Source organism: Acomys minous (genome assembly GCF_964271855.1).
Source record: "Acomys minous genome assembly, chromosome: 20".
NCBI lineage: Eukaryota > Metazoa > Chordata > Mammalia > Rodentia > Muridae > Acomys > Acomys minous.
In genome coordinates this window covers 23,668,123-23,691,676 of record NC_140502.1, presented here as the reverse complement: position 1 = coordinate 23,691,676, position 23,554 = coordinate 23,668,123, and the positions used below count along the sequence as shown (strand labels likewise).

Genomic DNA, 23,554 nt, shown 5'->3' with positions numbered 1-23,554 from the left:
CAGGGACTGGTGGCCAAGGACTCCAAGAATAAGAGAGAGAGCTACGGAGGGCACACTTTTCCACATATTTTCTTAGGCCTCTGAACACCCCCTTTTGGACTGCGCACTGCGCATGCCCCACTCACCTATCAGGGCCCCCCCCAAGTGTCCCACCCTCCTCTGTGGCCCCATCTCTGCTCCCTCACCTTGACCTTCCACTGCTTCTGCTCCAGCTGCAGGGTGTAGTTGGCCACCTGGATGGTGACCGCTTTGGTCACGCTGGCTTGCTTGTTGTCCCAGACCATAGTCTCCTGCAGTATTGTGAACTGTTGCAGACCGGGCTGGGTCCAGCAGGTCTGAGCCAGCACATACACACAGTTTCCCATAAAGTCAAAGTGGCGGCCGTCGAAGGTGGTGTAATGGGCAGTCCCAGACACGTGGCAGGTGGCAGAGCCCACACCCACACATCTCAGGACACCGTCGGACACCTTACAGACTTCGTGTGGGCTGCAATACGAGGCTTGACAGGACACCAGGCCTCCCTTCTGACAGTGGCAGAGGGAGTTACACTCAGGGCCAGGATAGAAGTCAACTCCTGCTGGGTAATAAATGCCTTGGAATACACACCCGCAGGAGGATAGAGGCACACAGGTCTCACCACTGAGGACAAAGCCTTCGTCACAGACACAGCCCTCGTAGCATCTTGTGCCACAGCCCCCAGGCACTGGCATGTCTCCGCAGGTCAATGGGCAGCCTCGATGACATAACTCATAGTGGCTGTGAAGTGGGCAGGATATTGCTGCGGAGAGAGGGGCCATCAAAATCAGAGACTTTTACTCTTGGGTGGGCACAGTTGATTGCCCAATATACACAAACACAAGTATACACACACACACACACATGTGCACACACACACACACACACACAGAGGCATGCATGCATGCATGCGCACACACGCATGCACACAAAGTGGTCCCATTTCAAGAAACCACTATGTCCAGTAGTGCGAAGGGAATACCTTTTATCCGTAGCTTCTTAGCCTCAGAAACAAGATTCAGTTCTGATGGAACTGTGGTTTGGGGTCAGTCTTGAATGTCTTTAATGACATGGCTAACATCAGGTATAAATGCTAACACACACACACACACACACACACACACACACACACACGTTTTTCCCAGGCTATGTAATGGAAGTTTTGGTTTCTTTGTATACTCAGTTGTGTTATGTAAGTATGCTTCTGTTTTAATCCCAAGGGTGGGATTCTAGTTTGGGCTTTCGCATGCCCACAGCTGATAACTGCGTCCTGCGGGGGGTGTGGTCTTGGCCAGTGGGTAACGGCCTGCCTCGTGAGGCACAGAGGACTTAGAGAGAGAGAGAGAGAGAGAGAGAGAGAGAGAGAGAGAGAGAGAGAGAGAGAGAGAGAGAGAAAGTGTGGTGGGTGGGTGGTGTTGTACGGCGTGGCGGCTTGGAGAGAGACAGAGAGAACCATCTCAGCACGGCGGCTCAGAGGAGACAGCTTGCTGCGTTTGCTGTTGACGGGGACTGGCATTACCCACAAAGAACCCATTAACCCCAAACAGCTGGGAGAAGTAAGGGGGTCTGGGCCCCTCTCCCCACCAATCTTCTTTTCATATCCAGGGTTAAGGGGTTGGCGGAAGGGAGGTAGAGGCTTCAAAACCCCCAAATAAAATAGTTTACAAAAAGAGCATCAACAAGACACGGTTTCTCTGTGTTGCCTTGGCTCTCCTGGACCCATTTTGTAGACCAGGCCTCAAATTCACAGCGATCTGCTCTCCTCTGCCTCCCTGAGTGCTGGGATTAGCCACTACACGGGGCTACATACTACAGATTTTTAAATAAGCTTATGCCTGGCCCGTATGTAGAATGAGTGAACGTGGCGTTAGCTTCTTCATGTTACGGCATTAATGAAACATTAGTTTAGTAACTTCAAGTATTAAGGAATGCGTAGCAATTAAAAATAATTACTTGTGCTACATTTTAGTGGAGGCATTTAGCATTACAATGAACAGCAAACAAGTAGCCGGCTAGGTAGACCGGGCTCAGCTGTTCTGAGCACTTCCTGCTCTGGCGGAGGAGGACCTGGGTTCAGCTCCCAGCATGCACACAGTGGTTCACAAGCATCTGTGAGCTCACTCCCAGGCGATCTGATATCCTCTTCTGACCTCCTTGGGCACTGCGTGCCTATTCGTGCTCAGATTTACATACAGGCGACACGCTCGCCCAACCAGCCAAATCGAACCGTTTCTTGCTCCCCTCCCTACCGTCTAGTCAGACGTGTCCGTCAGTCGGTCCCTTGAGAATCAGAGGACGCTCCAGGCTACTTGTGTTCTTAATGAACAAACGTCAGATGCAAGCGCCTGGTTGGCACCCCGGATACTCACGGCAAAGTTTCTCCGTCCTCCACGGACGCACGACGCCCCCTGTATCCTGGCATATGGAGGTGTACGTGGTCAGGGAGTCGCACACCGGCTTATTTTGGCCCGGCATCTGGCAGCTGTCGTAAAGGCACTCTATGAGGGCGCTGTTGAACTCCGCCGCATCCCAGCAGCCCTTGAACGGTTCCTGCGAGGCGGCGAGGATCTTGCACTTTTCTTTGTACTCATTCGCTATATCTGTGTTTACGACAGGACACAGAAGCTGCTCATCCGTCCGGCAGCCCGGCCTCTTGGACACCAGCCACTTCTTCCCGAAGTCTCGGGGGTCAAGGGCCTCCCCTCTGTACTGTTTGCCCAGGTCGTCACGCGGGTTCCCGTTGAAGTTCCCGCAGAGCCCACACACGGCCTTAGCATAGCTGCTGGGCACCTTGGCGGTCACATGGCTGTCCCAGTTGTAGCTGACAAACAGGCCAAAGTCCGTGCGCAGGATGCCGTACAGGCCTAGACGTAACACCACGACCTTCCCGCCCGCGGCTTGGAAGGGCGGGAACTGAAGGATGCCGTCCATCTGGGTAGGGGGATGCAGGAGGCCCAATAGGTCAGCATCCCTGTCTCACCTATCCCCCGGATTACCTCTCCAGTTAGCCTGGCCTCGAACCCTTGGGCAGTTACTCGTTTTAATACACGTTGTTAATTAATATTCAAGCCTTGGGTAAAATGCCATCTCAGAGAGGTGGGAGAACATCGTAATAATTATGCCCCCCTGGCTTTCCAGACCAGACGCTGGAGGATACAGAGCCCGGCACAAGCAAGTTCTTTTTTCTACTTTTAATTTGCCCACTCTCTAGCTCCCCGGGCCACAGGCCGTCACCCAAGCTTCTCCGTTGTAATTTTGAGCTATTGTGTGAATATCCAACGACATAATTCTCTACTCACACACATACAGGGTTTTTTTTTAAAATTAATTTTTAGACAAGGACTCTCTGTAGCAGTGGCTATCTTGGAACTCACTATGTAGACCGGGCTGGCCTCATAACGATCCTCTTGTCTGTGCCTCCCCAAATGCTTGGATTAAAGGCGTGCACCGCTACAACAGGTTTTCTCACTACACACACACACACACACACACACACACACACACACACACGAAACAAGGTCATCAAATCTGCAGAACCACGCAGAGTGTGGTGGCTCCTAGTGGAGAACGAATTGATTGTGACCTTTGACTGCGGGGGGAAGGGGTAGGGGTGGGGTGTGGGGGGGGGAGACAGGCTGAGAGAGTCACAGAGCGAAGAAAGAGCAGCCAACCCTGAGCCCGTGGCCTGGACCTTAAGCCACAAGATTTGCTAGATGAATCCCACTCTGCCAGCACCACAGCCCTGGATCTTCCCATGACTTTCCGCCCGGCCAGCGTTCCGCGCCCTCCTCACCAGCACTTTGCCCGGGTACTCTCGGCGAATGGCCAGCTTCACGCCGTAGACCTCCATCTGCACGGACTGCACGAAGCTCACGCTCTGGCTTCCCCGGCGCTCGTTTTCTATCGTCACCTTGAAGTCGGGGAGGGACGGGTGCTGGCCGCAGGAGGCCGTGAACAAGTACTCGCACGTGCCCATGAAGTTGAAGACCCGGCCATCCAAGCTCATGTAGTGCGGGTCTCCCGATGCCCGGCACACGCCATAGTATTCCGGGTGGCAGCCTAGGAAGCCATCCTGTACCCCGCAGCGCTCGCCAGGCAGACATCCCGATGCGTCCCTGCAGGTCACCTTCTGAGTGGCTCCATCACACGTGCAGCGGTGCCTGCAGGAGTCTGAGAACACTTCCTGATCCGGGGCCAGCAGGCGGCCCTGGTAGATGCAGCCGCAGGACGAGGCAGGCACACAGAGGCCGCGACTAGCGAAGAAGCCCGGAAGGCACACGCAGCCCTCCACGCAAGGACGCCTAGAGCAGTTGGCAGGTGTGGCTTCCGAGTTGCAGGAGGCTGGGCAGGCAGGGCTGCAGAGCTGATAGTGGCTGTTGGCTGGACAGGTCAGGGCTGGAGGGTTTGGGAGAAAGGATGGGTCACGCCAGGATGGGGGGACATCCCCAGAAATCCACACCCCTTAGTTAACAGCACTCTTACCTTCTTCTTCTTCTTTTTTTTTTTTTTTTTTTTTTTTTGGTTTTTGGTTTTTGGTTTTTGGTTTTTGGTTTTTGGAGACAGGGTCTCTCTGTGTAGCCTTGGCTGTCCTGGACTCACTCTGTAGACCAGGCTGGCCTCGAACTCACAGCGATCCACCTGCCTCTGCCTCCCAAGCGCTGGGATTAAAGGCGTGCGCCACCACTGCCCGGGCCACTCTTACCTTCTTGATACTCAGGCCCCAAGGCCTCCACTCCATCCCATCCCTGGACAAACAGTCAATGGACAAATCCCGTGACTTTCCCCTTCCAAGTCCACGCAGAATCTGTCTCCACAGCCCAGAGACCTCAGCAGCCTCCTGCCTGGTTTTCTGACACCCCCACCCCACCCCACTCAACAATGTACTCCTTACAACAGCCAGAGGGACTGTGAATGCAGGACCAGACCAGGAACCTCACCCCCCCCCCCGCCCCCTGCCCCCCCCCTCCCGTGCTACTTCCCCATCCTATGGCTTCTCCATCTCACTCGGCCTTTGCACTAGTCAGCCACTCAGGTCAGCCTAGTCAGCCTAGTTAGGTAAAGAAACAAAGGCTGTAGGAGTTGGGATGGCCCAGAGGATTCAAACACCAGCTCCCTCCTTGCCAGCGTGTTCATGAGCAGAGGGCTCTGACCTGTCTGTACCTCAGTTTTGCCTACAGCAAATGGGATGATGCCATGCCCACGTCGCCGGTAATACAGATGGAACGAAGGACGCTTCACGGCCATCGCTCTGAGGACTTTACGCTAACTCCGTGACCTGGCCGTACTCCAAGGATCCAGTGTCATCGACTTCCCATGTCTCCCCTGAGCTCCCAGAGGACAATCCCGTCACGGGATCTTCCTCTTTGCTTTTTGACGGTTATGTCGCAGTTGCTCTGCTAACTGACCCTCTGTCCCTCCCTTACCCGGGATACAGGTGCTGCTGGAGTTGGGGACACAGCCTGACTCAGTCCCACCGAACCTTCAGCATGGAGCATGGGCCTAAGGAGCAGACAGGTGCGGCAACGCACTGTCCGCTGCCTGCTTTGTTTTTGAGTTCGGAGAGATGTGGAGAGGGAGGCTTACAGGAAGGACAAAGGGACATCACAGTGACCCAGGCAAGCCCAAACGGTGCCTTTGGACTTCATCGTCCTTTCGAAGTCCTTGTCTTAAGCCCCGGACCCGGGGCCGGGTTCTTCCCTTTGGTCCTTCACAGCCTCCTCAGCATTTCTCTCAGCTGTCTACCAGGCCACAGACAGATTAGTGTTGGCCCTCCTGTGTCCCCTCCTGTGTCCCCTCCTGTGTCCCCTCCTGTGTCCTCCCACATTGCCAAGAGAGAAATAGGCTGTCGTGAAGACCCAGCATGCTTGTTGTGTCAGCGAGTGGCTTCCTGAGTGGGCGGACACCTGGCTAGTCATCTTTGGTTCAGTCCAGAGGGCGGTGGGAGTCGTCGGGAGTGTTGCACAGATCACTGAATTTCATCTTGCAGCTTGGCTGACTGTCTTTCCTGCCAAACCTCTGTGGTTCCCTGGGTCAGCACCCCCACGTGCTTTTCCTCCTTTCTGGCTATTCCAGTCCCTCCCTTGGATTCCAAATTAGACATTAAAAAAAAAAAAAGGGAAACCGTGGGCTGGAGAGATGGCTCAGAGGTTAGGGCACCGGCTGATCCTCCAGAGATCCTGAGTTCAATTCCCAGCAACCACATGGTGACTCACAACCATCTATAGTGAGATCTGATGCCTTCTGGCCTTCAGGTGTACATGCAGGCAGAGCATTGTATATATAATAAAAAAATAATAAATCTTAAAAAAAAAAAAGAGAGAGAGAGAGAGAAACCGTCCCTGTAACTGTCCCTAAGCCTGAATCAGAAGCCTTTCTCTTCCTTCTTGAACTCCCAAACTCTTTGGTTTTTCAAGACAAGGTTTCTCTGTGTAGCCTTGTCTGTTCTGGACTCAATTTGTAGGCCAGGCTGGCCTCGAACTCACAGCGATTCGCCTGCCTCTGCCTCTCCCAAGCGCTGGGATTAAAGGCGTGCGCCACCACACCAGGCTAACACCCCTAGTCCTGTTCTGCAGCCCTCTCCAACTAACCTCCTGCTTCATTTGAGCGCCCTCTTGTGGCCGCCCCAACCACTGCGTCTACCCCTGCTCAGTGTTAGGTGTGTCCCAGCCTTAGGCTCCCTGTGGCAGAACCGGGAGTGTCTTAGGCATCACAACGGTCCTGTCATTGCCCGTTACCGGGGCCGAAGTGAAGTCAATGCTCAGGTACCACCCAGATGCCGCGGGTCCCCTGGCCTCCCACCAAGACTCCCCACCCTGGCTGTAACTCACGGCAGTTGGATCGTGACCTCCACTCCCGGACAGGGATGCCCAGGTCCACACAGGCGTGAGCGTAGGCACTTAGGCCGTGGCACAGGCTGAGCCGTTCCCCTCCTGTTATGCACATGTCAAACACACACTCTTCCATAAAAGGCTTGGGGTCCAGGAATTTATGGCAGTCGGCAAATGGGCCTGTGGGCAGAGTCAGCATGCCACAGAAAAGGTCTTTCTGGAAGAGTTGGCTCTGGCTTGCGGTGCAGGAGGGACAATTGCCATAACAGCCGTCGTCACATAAGACGTCGTCCCTGTTCACCTTCCAGCTTTTGGTAAAGTTTAGGCTGTTGGAGGCTTGCTTCCCGTCGGGCGTGAGGAAGTCGTCGGCGGGGTCCCCGTTGTAGTTGCCGCACAGCCCAGAGACCTGGTCTTGGAAGCGCTTGGGCAGCCTCAGCATCAGCTGTCTGTCCCAGTCGTAGGTGACCACCAGCCCAAAGTCCAGCTCTACCACGCCCTGCATCCCGCTTTGGTACACACGCAGGCGGCCCTCACTCAGGGAGGCGGGCAGGCTTGAGTACTGGTGGTCGATCTGCAGAGAGGTGACAGTGGTCAGCAGCGGTCAGACCCCTCTGTAGCCTCCCCGTCAGCCCCTCATCTCCTCCACTCAGGTCCCCAGGTTAGCGACCCAGGATGCCCTGCGTCCCTTGTCACTAGCTGAGCTAGGATGCTGCCTCTTGTACCTCCAGTGCCCTGAAGTGCTCTTCCCTGAGATGTGCGTGAAGACCCCACCCCCGCCCCCCAACGACGTCTGCTGAGGTGTCGTCGGCTCAGTGAGGCTGTCCCTGACCACCCTCTCACTAGCCCCTTCCTGTTGCCTCTCCTGCTCTGCTCCGCAGTCCCCACAGCGTGTAACCCTCTCCCTCAGTGTGCAAGCTCCCCACACCCTCCATCTGTCCGAGCCACTGGAAGGCCGCCTCTCGGGTTTATCTCCAGTGTCTCCAACAGTGCCTGGCAGAACAGCAGGCTCCACACAAGAAGCAGGAAGCCAGTGTGAGGAAGGAACCTGGCAGGCCTGGCAGCAGGCAGCAAGGGACAGCTGCTGCGGGGAGCCAGCGAAACAAGCGGGACTCATGTCCATGAGATGAGCCAGTGAGAGTCAGGAGGCTGCAGGCAGAACCAGTCAAGACCAAATCTGCCAGGAGGCCAGCTCATTAAACTACCATCATAGTGTCGCAGTGTCCCAGTGTTCCTCATGTTGCTGTGGTACAGGGCACTGGCCAGAAGCTACTTTGGGGGATGAAAAAGTTTATTTGCTTTATCCCTCTAGAGCTCAATGAACTGATAAGGAAGCCAGGCTCCAAGTAGAAACCCTGAGGAATACTGCTTGTTGATTGGCTCACAGTCTCGTTCCTTAGCCCCCTTATACAGACTAGGCCCACATGCCTAGGGATGGTGCCACCCACAGTGGGCAGGCCGCTCCCACACCCTTCAACCGCCAAGACGGTGTGGGCCAACATGGTCTAGGCAGTAAGTACTTCATTTGAGGCTTCTCTCAGATGACCTTAAGCTGTGTCAAGCTGGCCACTGGGGCTAGCTAGGACAAGGAGCGCTGGCAATGAATGGCACCGTGGACAGGCTAGTCCTCAAATGGTAACACAGGCTTGCCAGCCACCCCAATTTGTTCTTCCCATCCTGAGTCCTACATTTGGACCCCCGGTTTTCTAGCCTCCGAGGAACAAAACTCAACGCTTGTTGCTAGCCTTAAAATCCGTCGCCACGTGTTTGTTTTTTGTTTTGGCATCTGAGACATGGTCAGTTCCACTGCTTATGTGTGGAGTAGCTGTGGTTCTGATCAAAACCCCTGAGTGACCAAGACCTTCCTTTGGACTGAGCGATGTGGGACTCAATTTTCTTCTAAAATGTGGGAGCGAATCTAAGGTGTGAAGACCCCAGACATCACACGCAAACATCCTTCCGGCTCACAACAAAAAACCTCGAAGGAAAGGTACCAGTGTTACTACCAATGACGAACCATGAAGGTCCTGACTCTCAGAAAATGTCCCAGTGCCTTTGGATGGACCTGAGCTGGCTCCTCTCCCCTTCAGGGGAGCGGCTCCCACTGAGATATCCTGGAAGGATAGTCAGATGCCCAAGGCTAGCCCAAGATGTCCAAGGCTAGCCCGAGTGTTGCTCGATCTGCAGGCTGATTCTACTTATGACCTGTTAAGTTGGTTAAAGCCTGGTGAAGCTCCTTGCCAGTGTTTCAGCCACACACCACCTGCCCGGGGCTGCCATTTAAGCCCTCGTCTTACACAAGGCTGGTGAGATACCCGTCAGGACATCTCTCTTCACTCCATAGTCAAGAGATTTGACACCAGTAACCAAACACGAGGGTCTTCTATTCCAGCAACGACAGGTGGGTGCTGCCTGGACTCCATCACAAAGACTCTTTTTTTCTCAGCCTTGACATAAAGATTCTACCAAACTACAGGTGATGAACTAAATTACATTCAGAAGCCTCCAGAAATGGATGGATGGATGGTCAATCAGTTACAAGCAATGAAGGGGGTAGAGGCACGGGCCTCTCCTGATTGGTAGGCTCAGCCTAGAAAGTCACTAGTGACTAAGAACACACACACACACACACACACACACACACACACACACACACACACACACAAAAAGACCAAACAAGCTACCTCTTCCATCTTAAACACCCAGAGCTGAGAATGTGGAACTAGGACTCTGTGCCCAAAGGGGACGAGTCCTCTGCACCCTGAAAGAGCTAGCCCGATAGCGGAGGCTGCAGATAGCAGCAGTCCATGCCACCTGGCTACACACTGAGGAGGCTTGGTGGTTCCTACAACCCATCTGTCCTCCCACTGTGACGGAAGAGCGTCACTTTGCTCAAGACACAAGCTGCTCGTGCAATTGTCTGAGATAGTCACCCTAAACCGGATCCTTACACCCCAACCTCTGCATGTGTTACCAGCACCAGCGCTCCACTGTGCTGGGTTTAAAAGAATTTACTTATTTCTATATGTGTGGGAGTTCTCTGAGTGTGAACCACATACATACAGTGTCCGCAGAGGTCAGAAGAGGGCAGCCGATCCCCCGGAACTGGATTTACAGGCAGCTATGGGCCACCCGCCGTGGGTGCTGGGAGCCGAACTCCAGCCGTTTTCCAGAACAGCAGATGCTCTTAACAGCTGAGCCGTCTCTCTAACCCTCTTCTCTGACCCTGCTCTGGCTGTGATTTTCACTTCCCTCTCCGCTTCTCCACAGCAATAAGCATCTATCCGACAGGGGCCCGAGACCAATAGCTCATAAGCAACCCTCCCAAGACAGGTCACCATGCTGAGATCACCCCCGGATGAGAACGACTGCCCGCAGTGGCCAGGCCGCACCTTGGCGGAGAACTAATCGCTTCAAGGGGACCAGATTGATGCCCTCGAGAGATGACACCAGTACAAGGTTCTCCAGATTCCTTCTAGAACTGGAGCTGAAAGGATGACCAGTCAAACCACACGCTAAGTATAAGTTCCTGCTCCCATAAGCCCTTGTTCTTCCCAGAGTGGCCACATTGGGTAAATCTTACTGTGCTCACCACCACCTCCACCTCCACCATCACCACCACCACCACCACCTCCACCTCCACCATCATCACCATCACCACCATCACCACCACCACCTCCACCTCCACCACCACCACCACCCATTTCTTTGGTTAGCTTATTTGGATGGTGGTAGAGCCTAGTTGTCCACAGCAAAAAGGGATTGTTTGGGATCTAACACCAAGGGACTGGTAGCCTTGGCCAACTTACCCGGGAAAGGCCTATTTCTCCATAGGCGAAGGACACAGTGTGGTTGTAGGCATACACGGTGACCAAGTGCACATAGGAGACTTTTCTGGTGCTTCGGTGCTCGTTCTTGGCTTCCACTTTAAAGGCCAGCAGGGACTCTCTGGAGCTGTGCAGCTCAACCATGGTGTAGGTGCAGGTGCCCATCATGTCATAGCGGCGGCCATCGAAGGTGGTGTAGTGGGGGTCGCCATGGGCGCGGCAGACAGACGTGGACTCTGCCACACACCTGGCCTTCCCACTCACCATCTGGCAGCGCTGGCCAGATGTGCACTGAATGCCTCGGCAGAGAGCCTCTCCCTGGGCGAGCCGAGCTGGGGAGGGAAGAAAGATGAAGCCGAGTTAGAAATGAGCCGGGCGTGGTGGCGCACGCCTTTAATCCCAGCACTCGGGAGGCAGAGGTAGGCGGATCGCTGTGAGTTCGAGGCCAGCCTGGTCTACAAAGTGAGTCCAGGACGGCCAAGGCTACACAGAGAGACCCTGTCTCAAAAAACAAACAAAAAAAAAAAAAAAAAAGAAATGTTCATGGGGTCAGGACCCTGGGGAAACTGAGGCTCCCAGGCTCATGGAGAGAGAGCTCCTCTGGGCTTCCTGACTCCTCAGGGTTTCTGATTCCACGGTTTAATTCAGCTTGACCCAGAGGCGAGGCAGGTAGTGACGGAGGGCCAGGGGCAGCCACTGAAGTGTCAACTGCTCAGACCTCCGCATCCCTCTTCCTCTCTCCCCACCACCTGCTAGGAAATGAAAGACCAGACAGGGGCAGTGTGGGTAAAGTGCAGGAGGTCCTAACTTCAGATTCTAGCCCCGTGTAAAAGCTGGGCGTGGTGGCAAGTGTGTTATTAGCTCAAGTGTTCCTGGAGGGAGTAACGACAGGCAGACGCACCCCGGGGGGCCAACTGACAGCTCTAGGTGCAGAATCCCAAAAACAATCGGACAAGGTAGAGAGCGATCAGAGGAGAATGCTGGGACATTGACCTCTGGCCTCTTCACAAGCATGCCTGGCTGTGTATACCTGTGGACATATGGACACACCCCTGCAGAACACACACACACACACACACACACACACACACACACACACACACACACACACCCCTGCAGAACACACACACACATACACACAGACACACACACAAACACACACCTGCAGAACACACACCCACACCCCCCCCTGCAGAACACACACATACATACACACAGACACACACACAGACACACACCTGCAGAATACACACACACACACACACACACACACACACACACCCCTGCAGAACACACACATACATACACACAGACACACACACAGACACACACCTGCAGAACACACACACACACACCCCTGCAGAACACACACATACACACAGACACACCCCTGCAGAACACACACACACAGACACACACACTTTTTTGAAGGAAGGCAGAAACACAAGCAAAATGGAAAAACCGTGGTGTAGGGCAGCGTCAGTCTGAGTCTTATCCGAGGGAGGAAGCCTGGGACACTGTGTAAACTAATCTAAGTGCGCTGGCCTAAGTGGTCTAATTTGCCGAGGAGGAAGCTTCTCCACAGAGGTTGGAGAGGGGTGTTGTCAGCTTTTAATGAGCTAGAATGGCAGCAAGAAATTTGAACTGGCTACGCATGATGGCACACGCCTTTAATCCCAGCACTCGGGAGGCAGGGGCAGGTGGATCTCTGTGAGTTCGAGGCCAGCCTGGTCTACAAAGCAAGTCTAGGACAGCCAAGGCTACACAGAGAGACCCTGTCTCAAAAAAAAAAAAAGAAAGAAAGAAAGAAATTTGAACTGAATCGAAGGACTGAGTATTACGTACTATAATTTATTATCTACTCACCCACCCCCCTTGAGGTGGGGTACCATGTTTGTTTGTTTGTTTGTTTGTTTTGGCAGGACAAGGATCACCTCAGTGTGGGTTCCCAGGTTGAAGAAGACCATCTGGGAAGAAACAGCCCTTCCTGGTCGGCCTCCAGTCCTCAAGAACTCTCTATTCTGACCCCCACCCCACAACACGGGGTCACCCTGCAGCGCCGCCCTCCTCTCTCCTCACAGACCAATCGAAGGACTTGCATGCATGAACTTGTCCTGCTCTCACCACAGCCCTGCCGCGGGGGAGGGCGGGCATTATCCCTACTTCAGAGCCACAGGGACTGAAGCCTAGAGAGGTGGAGCGACAGGCCGAAGGCCACCCAGGCACAGCGGGCACTTAGCCCCAGACCCTCTGGCTCTGGCCCTGTGCCCTCACAGCTGCCTGGTGGCAGCTTCTGAGTGGGCTGAGCCTGAGGTCCGTCACAGGGTCAGGTCCTGGTCCTTAACTAGTCAAAGCACATGACGGCGCGCAGGGAGGCAGAAATGCAGAGGTGCCCCATCCCAGGGCCTCAGGGTTGCGCTGCCCGGATTTCCCGGCTGTGAGCAGCAGCAGCAGCAGCAGCAGCAGCAGCAGCAGCAGCAGCAGCAGCAGCAGCAGCAGCAGTCCTACCCACATGAGGTGTGCAGGGGAGCAGTCGGAGGCAGGTACAACTGAATCGGCTGCTGAGATATCAAAACAGCGACCAGCCCCTCCCCAAAGACCCTTCCGCCCTGGCACCCTGGGCCCTTCCCAAGACCCATTCTACAACCACAAACCAACATACAAAGGTCGATGCTGGCACAGTGGCGGAGTCTTAGTGCAGTGTCCGCTTGGTGTGCCCTGCGTCAATCTGGCTGATAAATATTTTTAACCTTGTGCCTGGCAAAAGGGAGAGAGTTAAGGAAGGGTGCCAGGCACGTTAAAAGTGAGAGGTAGGCAGGCCAGCTGATCCTGGGAGCCGGAGACAAACAAGCAGGAAACGTAGGGAAAAGATGGTCAAGGAAGGTTTGGGAGGTGAACACACAGCCCTCGGTGTCCAGGGCTCCAAAAAGGCACAGAAGCATCAGTTCTTTCAGGCTTGGTACTTTTTTTTTTTTTTTTTTTTTGAGACAGGGTTTCTCTGTGTAGCCTTGGCTGTCCTGGACTCTCTTTGTTAGACCAGGCTAGCCTCGAACTCACAGCGATCCACCTGCCTCTGCCTCCCGAGTGCTGGGATTACAGATGCGTGCCACCACGCCCGGCTTGGGCTGAGCACTTGGTGTGCACTCTGAGATGCTGTTGTCAGAGTGACCTTCTGTAAGGTATTGCCTGCCTAACCAACACCAGCACCAGAGGCGGTGTCATCTGACAGACTGGAGACGAAGAGGCACAGACAGGCCTTGCTGGACCCAGGCTGGTAATTCTGCAGGAAGGCCGTGAGGAATTCTTCCCCACCCGTGTTCCTGGAGTCCACTGTGGCCTCCTGGGTCCATCCTGGAGAAAACGCGGTTGTGGGTCCACTTACCTAGTCCTCCCCATTACAGACCCAGCCCGCTGGCCTGCGCCTGGGACCCTGCTGAAATAATTCTCCCCTCGGCTCCTATTTCCTTCCGCACGCAGCGTCCACCTGTGAGCCTTTCCGGCCTCTGCTGCCCCAGAGCGGGGGCACCTTGTGCAGGGCTCTTACTGAACTCAAACGCTGCAGGGGCCGGATGAAGAAATGTGTGGGATAGTCCAGGTGGTGACCAAGGACGCTGGAGCACTGCGCTCCGCCTAGAATGAGCTGCCGCCGTTCTCTTCTGCTGACTGCCCTTGTGTCTCGCTGACTTATTTTTGGTGCTACATCTTCTATCTTCCAGATGAAACCAGCCAGGTAGCTGAAGCTTTATATGAAATCCCCAGCCCATTTTTTTTCTTTCTTTCTTTCCTGAGTACCGTGGGAGTATACAATCTGACCGGGCTCAGCAGCCAGTGTGATTCCTGTTTTAATAATTTAATAATTCCTGTCTTGTGCTGGGCGGTGGTGGCGCATGCCTTTAATCCCAGCACTGGGGAGGCAGAGGCAGGTGGATCTCTGTGAGTTCGAGGCCAGCCTGGTCTACAGAGTGAGTCCAGGACAGTCAGGGTTACACAGAGAGACCTTGTCTCAGAAAACCAAAATAATAATAATAATAATAATAATTATTATTATTATTATTATTATTTATATGTATAAACAAATTATTATTATTATTATTATTATTATTATTATTATTATTCCTGGCTTGGTGGTTCATACAAGAGGATGAAGGAAAGTTGAGGACCGTGGAAGTACAGACAGTGTCCTAAAAACAGGAGCAGGTAGACCCTCCAGACACGGGGGAGGGAGGGAGGTTGACCTAATTTTTCTGCAAGTTCTCATTCCTTTTCAGCTAGCCAGGGAGAGACAATTTATGGAAGGTTTACAAAGGAAAGACGCTGGCGCAGACGAGCAAGTTTCCCAGATTTTAGCGGCGACGTGGATGGGGTTCGATTGGACTTACCCCATAGGAGGGTTGATCCAGCCCAGACGGCCCACCAGCTCCACCAGCTCCACGGGGATCCCATGTCTGCGTGGGAAGAGACGGAGGCTCACATGAGGTTGTCACCCTACTGTCCTGTTGGAGACTGTCATGGAGGTGACATGGGACTGGGGATAGCTGGGTGCAAGGAAGGCTGAGGTAGAGAAGGAAGTTATGCCAACAGGACCAAGGCCGTGGGGTGCTGTCTATCCAGTATGCCAGGGAGGTAAGTTAGGGGTTCTAGAATCCGGGGAGATGGGCGTGGGAGCTGGAGAAGATGATGCCCCGAGGGAAGAGATAGGAGGTGTAGAAAAAAGGACAAGAAGAAATTATCTGTCCTGCTTCCAGAGAGAGCCCCACTCCTTCTCACCTGCTGGTCCCCAGAGCTGCAGGACCAGACGGTGCACTGAGTTATATAGTGGAGTTCCTTGTTGCCTCAGACCACACCATTGGCCCCCTGCCAGGCAGATGATGCCAGCTTCCTGGAGGAGAAGGAGGAGGAGGAGGAGGAGGAGGAGGAGGAGGAGGAGGATGCTATCAGGTGGGAATATTGAGTCCTGAAGTCTATAGCCTGTGTTCTGAGACGGGTGTGAGGTCAGCTGGCGACTGCACCCTGGGGAGCTATGCAAAATGTTGGTCCTTGAAAGAGTGCTGTCCTTAGAGAAACAGCTGGGGGGTGGGTGAGCGGGAGGGGGGGGCAGAGGGGGGGGCCGAGAGGAGTGTGCCAGTGGACTGGGTTCCTTGAGCAAGGTAGTGGGGGTTGAAGGGTGAGGTGGCTTTGGCCATGTTTATTGGCTTGCTGGCCAGATTCCCATCTTTGGTGCTTACCTAGAATAGTATCTCAAGGCCCATTTCCGCGTTCTGGCTCCTTGCAGTCCCTATGGGCTGACCCCTGGTCCGAAGCCACAGGCATCTTGATTCTGAATACCCAGTGAGGGTAGTAACCTGGGGATGCATAGCGAGGCCACGGCTTGGGCCGTAGCATAGGACATGATGTCTCGCCTCAGAGAATTATTTGGTTTCGTAGTTCAGACGCCCCTACTAGGCCACGTCTCTCCACAAAGAAGGGCCTGGCCGAGGCACGGGTCAATTTATACCTAGCTTAGAATTTTCTTGAGGCGTGGTACGGGATTTCAGGGTGCAGGGGAAGTAGCAGAGGGAGTGTGGGTTTCCTGGGGTGTAGTCAGTGTCTCCCCGAAAGGCTGGTACAACCCGTGATGTTGTTGGTCGAATCTGAAATGTCTCCCACAGGCTGTTGTGTTTTAACGTGTGGCGGCCAGCAAACGAGTACAGCTTTGGGAGGTCGTGGACTGGGAGGTTTGGGACCTGCAGCCTCACAAATACAAGCAAGCTGCTAGGGATGGGCGTTGTAGGTCCCCCGGTGCCTGCTTCTGGCCTGCTGTGGTTCTTTCTCACTTGCTTCATGTGAGCAGGCACACCCGCTCCCACTTTGGATGGAATCACTCCAGCTAGGACGCCCTGGGCTCTGTGGCAGAGTGTACCCCTCAAACCATGGGCCAAAAGGGCTTCTTCTTCTTCCTCTTTCATCACCTCTCTAAGGTGTTTTTCCATCACAACAATGATAAAGGTAACAGATACATAAAATGGGTCCAGAGAAGACCAGGGGTTTTTTTAATATAACTAACTCTGGTTCTGGTGCTTTGGAACTGGTTTGTTCCAAAGACAGACATGGAGGCCGGGCGGTGGTGGCGCACGCCTTTAATCCCAGCACTCGGGAGGCAGAGACAGGCGGATCGCTGTGAGTTCGAGGCCAGCCTGGTCTACAGAGTGAGTCCAGGACAGCCAAGGCTACACAGAGAAACCCTGTCCCGAAAAACCAAAACAAACAAACAAAAAACAACAATAAAAACAAAGATAGGCATGGAAGGATTTCGAGGTGAAGGCTGAAGAAGCCCCAGAATTGTGGTGGTGGACAATACAGGGCTAACGTGGTGGAAATGTAGAAGGCCAAAATGCCAGTGGAACTGTGGACGATGGAGACTGTACTCACAAGGTTATTGGGGATAACTCTTGCTCAGGCTGCCCATGGAGGCTGAATCGCGTGAGACACATGGGAAGGATCTTCTTTAAAAAGAGAAAACTACAGTCAAAGGGGTACCTTGTTTGAAAATGATCATGTAGGGAAACGTTTCTCTGGCTCAGAGGCACGGCAACTCAGAGGCCACTGCAGCCATTGTCCAAATGGATTTGGCTACACCTTGGGTTGGCAGCGGACCACACAGTGCTGGCTTTGCAGGCGTGCGCGACGAGTGCAAAGGGATGTGGCCTCTGAGGCTTGCACCAAGGTTTGGGGAGGGGGAAGGGTCTACTAGGCTCCATGTTACTGTTTTTAAAAATTACATGTATTATCAGTAGGTCCGGCTAGCGATCAATTAAGATACAGACACTTGTTGTATTTTAAAATAGCCTTAGCTAACCTGGGGCAGGACAGACATCAATCCTCTAAACTACCTCCCACAGTGGGGCAGGCATGGGATCCCTGCCTCGATCCCATGCCACCTGCTTCCAATAACTTCTATCCAGCTCCCTCCCATCCATAATCCCAAATACTTGCTCATGTTCTTCATCTGGGCTGCATTCTCCATCCACACCACCTGCCATGTGTTTCTCCTCCAGCTAACCCATGGCGGCCTTCCTCTCTTCCTTTTCTGGTGGCGGTCCTTCTCCTTCCCAGAATTCCTCTCTCCCTCTCCCCCCCCCCCTCTCTCTCCCCCACCTATCTCCTCTGCCCTGCCCAGGTGGGATGGCTTTTTATTAAGCAGAAGGTGGGGCAGACAGCAAGCTGTAATTAGCATCAAAACACACCAGACCATCCCCCAACACTGTGTGGCAGAGACGAGCTCCATGTGGAGTAGTGCTCCTAAGTCAATGCCCAAGGAAGTGACACTGAAGCCCAATCTGTAATGGGCACCCTAGGGTGGTGGTGGTGGTGGTGGTACCAGGAACTTTGCATTCATGTCACGGGAAGCTAAGGCCACTGACTAGAGCCAGATGCAGTGACTAAAGAGAAGCCATGTGTCACATTGTGACAAGGCCATGGGTTTAAGTATGACCAAGCCCACAGGAAACCAGATGGTGCCCAATAATACAGCCATGTGCTCTAAATTATGTGCTGTAGCTACAGTGTTTAAGGGTTGCCCTGCTGGGGTTGGGTATGGCTTTGCCCCAGTCCTTCCTTATTTCCCTCCCATTCGTCCCTTGTAGAACGGGAGCACTCAGTCTTTGCCGCTGGGTGTTGGAAGGAGGTAACGCTTTATTATTTAAGGGCTCATAGCCAACGGCGCCTTGAGTGCCAGAGGAGATTGTTTCACTTTTGACCAATACTAAAACCGTGGAAACCGTGGGGGAATCCTGAAGTTGGATTGTGAAGTTTGGCATTTGGCATTACTGGATGGCCATGCGTAGCTACCGGGGACCAAAGGTGGAAGGCTACGGTCTGAATCTGAAATGCTCTCCCACCGGTGTGTTCAAACGCCTCTCTGTGTGTAAGGAACTCTTCACTGCTGTGACAAAAGTCTCTGAAATAAGCAACCTAACAGCAGGGGGAGGGTGCGGGGGTGGGGTGGGGTGGGGGGAGCTGAAGGTTTGTTTTCACTCAAAATAGCGGTGATTTTAGTGCAGGGTCACTTGGGTCTATTGCTTTTCAGCCTTGGGCAAGTCAGTAACATCATGGCCGTGGGGCATGGGAGAAGAAAAGAGATGATAGATAGATAGATAGATAGATGCCTTTCTTTCTTTCTTTCTCTTTTTTTTTTTTTCTGAGACAGGGTTTCTCTGTGTAGCCTTGGCTGGTCTGGACTCACTTTTGTAGACCAGGCTGGCCTCGAACTCACAGCGATCCACCTGCCTCTGCATCCCGAGTGCTGGGATTATAGGTGTGCGCCACTACACATGGCTCCTGTGGGTTTTTAAAAAAGATTTATTTATTTATTATTATGTATCGAGTGCTCTGCCTGCATGTACATCTGTAGGCAGAGGAGGGCACCACATCACATGATAGATGCTTGTGAGCCACCATGTGGTTGCTGGGAATTGAACTCATGACCTTTGGAAGAGCAGACAGTGCTCTTAACCTCTGAGCCGTCTCTCTGCCCCTCCTGTGGGTTTCTAAAAGCAGCTCGTGGGAAGGAAAGCCCTAAAGGGAGACCCAATCTGCTATGATCTGAGAGGGGAGAGGGGGCACCTTTCCCCCACACTATTCTACCCACCTCATAAACATGCATGGAAACTGCCTGTGTAGCTGTCAACCCGATGTTCCATGTTGCCGTCCTCTCATTTGAGTCAGCCTGTCCCAACCTCTCAGGGGCAGGCCATCTTTTTGCCTTGCTTTCCTGAACAAACTCCTGAAACTGTCTGTGTTTCTGAGCCCAATTATTTCCTTCAAGAACACACACACACACACACACACACACACACATACACACACACACACACACACACACACACACACACACACACACACACACTGAGGAAACCCTCCATCCCAGTATCACTTGGGGCATTAAAACTCAGACAGCAGTATGAGCCTCTCAGGCCCATATTTCCTGTGAGTCGCAGACTAAGAGTGTCTCCTCTCTCTCTCTCTGTCTCTGTCTCTCTCTGTCTCTGTCTCTCTCTCCCTCTCTCTCTCTCCCCCCTCTGTCTCTGTCTGTCTCTCTGTCTCTGTCTCTGTCTCTGTCTGTCTGTCTCTGTCTCTCTCTCCCTCTCTCTCTCTCCCCCCCCCTCTCTCTGTCTCTGTCTCTGTCTCTGGCTTGGTCTGCGGTGGTTTCAGGCTTTGAGGAGGATCTTCTCAGACATGAGCAGCAGCACTATCGTGCTGTGTCTCCTCATTGTCGTCACAGAGAACCAATTAGCATTCAATGAACGCCTCTAGTGCTGAGTATAAGGAACTCTGGAGTGACTTCTACCCCACCCCCACACCCCATTTCTGAGTCAGATGGAATAATGTCTTGCTCAGGACAGCAGCAAGGCCACCAGAGGCTCATCTTCCTTGTAATGCCTCTGAGTTACTTTCTTGTGTTTGATTAAAAACTAGGCCAGCCGGGCCGGGCGTGGTGGCGCACACCTTTAATCCCAGCACTTAGGAAGCAGAGGCAGGCGGATCGCTGTGAGTTCGAGGCCAGCCTGGTCTACAAAGTGAGTCTAGGACAGCCAAGGCTACACAGAGAGACCCTGTCTCGAAGAGAAAAAAAAAAACTAGGCTAGCCACACGAGACCGTGCTAATGAGAAACTCTGACGTGACACCGTAGTAAGCGGCACAGTGTTGGATCCAAAACACACTAAGGAGGACAGGCTTGCTCTTCGGACCCTGCCTTGCAATCCTCTCTGCCTTGCACTCTGACGCTACATCCGACCCTTGCTCCATCTCCGCTACCACTCAGCCTCGCCATTCCCTTTCTTTCTCTGACGGGGATAATAAAAATGCTGAAAACAGGCAGATGCTCAGCCATTTCACCAAAGCCTCTGGTGTACGCGCGCAGGGCACGAGCCGTTTGGGAACAAGCCCTACGTGAAGCGGACCCAGAGGTCAAAGTCATCCTTCCTTCACACGCGTGGTTGGAAGCCTAGCGCACTGACGTGTGGTGATGACGGTCTGTGCAAAGGGGGAGTCGGTGGGGTCACTTCAGCTCGGACAGTCTCTAACTTTGCCTTCTCTGGGTCTTTCAATCCGGCCTCATACTCACTCTGGCCCCAGGTGAACACCGTCATGTCTCGACATTTTAAGGGAGATTGGGACAAGAAACGAGGACAGAACGAGCCGGATGCCTAGTCTCAGGGATTGTACCCAGCCCTGGTCCTGTAGTTATAGTATGCATAGATGGCCACACAGGGAAGCAGGTGAGGAAAGGCGAAGGCTCCTGATGGAGAGGCTGCGCTCACGTCTCATCTCCTCAGAGGGCATGTCTGAGGGACACTTTTGTCCTCACAATGTCCTGACTTCTCTTCTGGATGTGGAACCGGCCACGAAAAGTGTAGGTCTTAACACTATCTTGAATTGCGTCTCCTTTTCCAAGAACCTGGGCAAGCGGACAGAAGAGTCCCTCATGCCCAGATCCTTCTGGTCTTAAAGCACGCCTCTGACCTCTGTAAACGCTGCGTGGGAGTTGGGTCTTGACGCAAGCGCTGTATTCCTGTTAGCAAGCCTGCTCGGCTCTACTCCTTAACCAACTCGTCACTGGATGAAAACTTGGTGGGGAATGAAATTAAGTATAATTTCATTTTTATAAAGGTACAAAGCATTACAAGGTCTCCCTAAGACCAACCTCGCTCCCAGATCCTGATAGCTTTTCACTGTCCCTGGTTGGAAAGGATGATTATGCAAATGGGAAAATGGGAAGATGAAGAATTAGACAAATGTTAAGTCCTCAGACCCACACCCAGGACCATAAATCCCTAAAAGGTCTGGCTCTGACCAGGGGACAGTTCCAAGACGCTGGCAGCCAGGGGTTCATGGATTACCACCAGCTAGCTCTCTGTTAAATGGAAAATGCTGTAAAAAAAAGGACAAAAGTCCTGGCCTCGTCTTTCTCTTATGGATTCAACAGCGAGGTTCCTGTCCGGCTTGTACCATTGCATTCTCTGTCTCCCTGGGTCTCCTATGGAAAAAATAACCATTTTCTACATCTTCCAGTCCTCAGCTGCAGTTACAGTGGCACCACACAAAACTTTTTTTTTTTTCCTTCATGTGTCTTTTCTTTCTGCTTTTTCTTGCTGGTAGTTAATAGTGGGTTTTGCAGTTCAGTGTCCTTTGAAATCCTTGTTATGGGGGGGGCTTTTGCTAGAGTTTAACATGCAGGTGGGTTAGTCCATGTCTTAGGCCCTGAAGAGGAAGGAGAGGCTGGCCCAGACCCACGGCAGACAAGAAGCTCAGTGCTAACATTATAAAGGCAGGCTATGGTCATCTCTCTTATTCTGCCCGAAATGGGATTTGAGCACAACTTTCCTTTTTTTTTTTTTTTCCCACATTCAAGTTCATAAAAATGAACTTGAACTCTTCACAAATTTGTGTGCCATCCTTAAGCAGGGGGCATGCTAACCTTCTCTGTATTGTCCCATTTCAGTATGTGTCCAGTTGAAGTGAGCGCTCGGCTCCCCTTGCATAAGCTGGTAAACTTTGTCTCATTGCGGAAAGAACAAGGTAGAAAAGAGCTGACAAGCAGGGGACGGACGTAGGGAAGGATGTAGGATGTGTTTTTGGTAAGAAAGGACTAAAAAGACAAGACAGTGTTTTTGAACAAGAAAGGATTTTGTATAGTAAAAGTAAGATTTTTGTTTTAAGGTGAGATGACAGTTTCTTTCCATGGCCCAGGGTGAGTGGACAATGAAACTTCAGTAATATCCTCTCTCTGTCTCTCTGTCTCTCTGTCTCTCTGTCTCTCCCTCTCTCTTTCTCTCCCTTCCTCCCTCCCCCTCCCTCTCTCTCTCTCTCTCTCTCACACACACACTATTTAATTTTCTTGCTGGGTAGTGGTGGTGCACACCTTTAACTCCAGCACTTGAGAGGCAGAGGCCAGCCTGGTCTACAGAGTGAGGTCCAGGACAGCCAGGGCTACACAGAGAAACCCTGTCTCAACAACAGCAACGACCACAGCAATAAAAACAAACAAAACCAAAATGGGTTTAAATTCCTTAAAGTCAAAACTCAGCACACTGAGCCGGGCATGGTGGTGGCAGCGCACGCCTATAATCCCAGCACTCGGGAGGCAGAGGCAGGTGGATCGCTGTGAGTTCGAGAGACCTCGTCTCGAGGGAAAAAAGAAAAAAAACTCAGCACACTGTAATAAAACTAAGACCTGGTTCTCTGTTTAAAACGAGGTTTCCTTGAGAGATTGAGCTTTTCTTGGTAACATTTATAAGAACTGGCTTGAAGAACAACTACTTCATGTTTATCATGATAATAACTTGTGTTTTCTGTCGTTTATTAGGCCTTTTAACTGTGTAGAAACTTGACTCTTTGATAAAATCAGGATGTATTTAGAGCCATGTTTATTTTGAATGTGACAGAAAAGTTGGAGGGAAGGCCCACCATTTCCTCTTCAGGACTGGGGCCAGCTTCCCTTGGGTGGTCTCCACGGGAGCTGGGAGATCAAAGCCAAAGAGGGTACAGGGACTGAGAGGACAGCCAGTGCCTTTGCAAGGTCACTCGGGAGATGGCATGGATTCTCTAAAATGGCCCCAAATGGTCTGTTTTCACCTGTCCTGTTGATCAGGCAGGCCCTGGAGTCACCAGGGGTTAGATGTGTGCACATCCTTTACAGAGAAGAGTCACCGAGAGAGGAAATGTCCCCTGTGCATCCAAAAGAAGCCACAGGGCCGGCAAGACCTGATACATCCAGCACAGCTGATAGAGGAAAAGCTAACAGACCCAAGGGCCACCTCCTGAGCCCCCAAGAGTAACCCCACTGGGTCTTGAATCAATCAATCTATCTATCTATCTTGGTTTTTTGAGACAGAGTCTCTCTGTGCAGC

At 52.7% G+C, this 23,554-nt stretch overlaps 1 protein-coding gene across 1 annotated transcript in view; it reads right to left on the bottom strand.

The window, feature by feature from the left end:
* LOC311591685 (IgGFc-binding protein-like) overlaps nucleotides 1-23,554 on the bottom strand; it is a 46,850-nt gene that overhangs the window by 20,185 nt on the left and 3,111 nt on the right. Inside the window, exons 2-9 of the mRNA XM_084771596.1 lie at nucleotides 15,892-16,033; nucleotides 15,434-15,545; nucleotides 15,046-15,111; nucleotides 10,649-10,998; nucleotides 6,843-7,413; nucleotides 3,809-4,410; nucleotides 2,385-2,946; nucleotides 186-778 (exon numbers count right to left, since the gene is read on the bottom strand). Coding sequence (XP_084627722.1) covers nucleotides 186-778; nucleotides 2,385-2,946; nucleotides 3,809-4,410; nucleotides 6,843-7,413; nucleotides 10,649-10,998; nucleotides 15,046-15,109 — 2,742 coding nt within the window. The 5' untranslated portion in view covers nucleotides 15,110-15,111; nucleotides 15,434-15,545; nucleotides 15,892-16,033. The remainder of the gene's footprint in view (nucleotides 1-185; nucleotides 779-2,384; nucleotides 2,947-3,808; nucleotides 4,411-6,842; nucleotides 7,414-10,648; nucleotides 10,999-15,045; nucleotides 15,112-15,433; nucleotides 15,546-15,891; nucleotides 16,034-23,554) is intronic.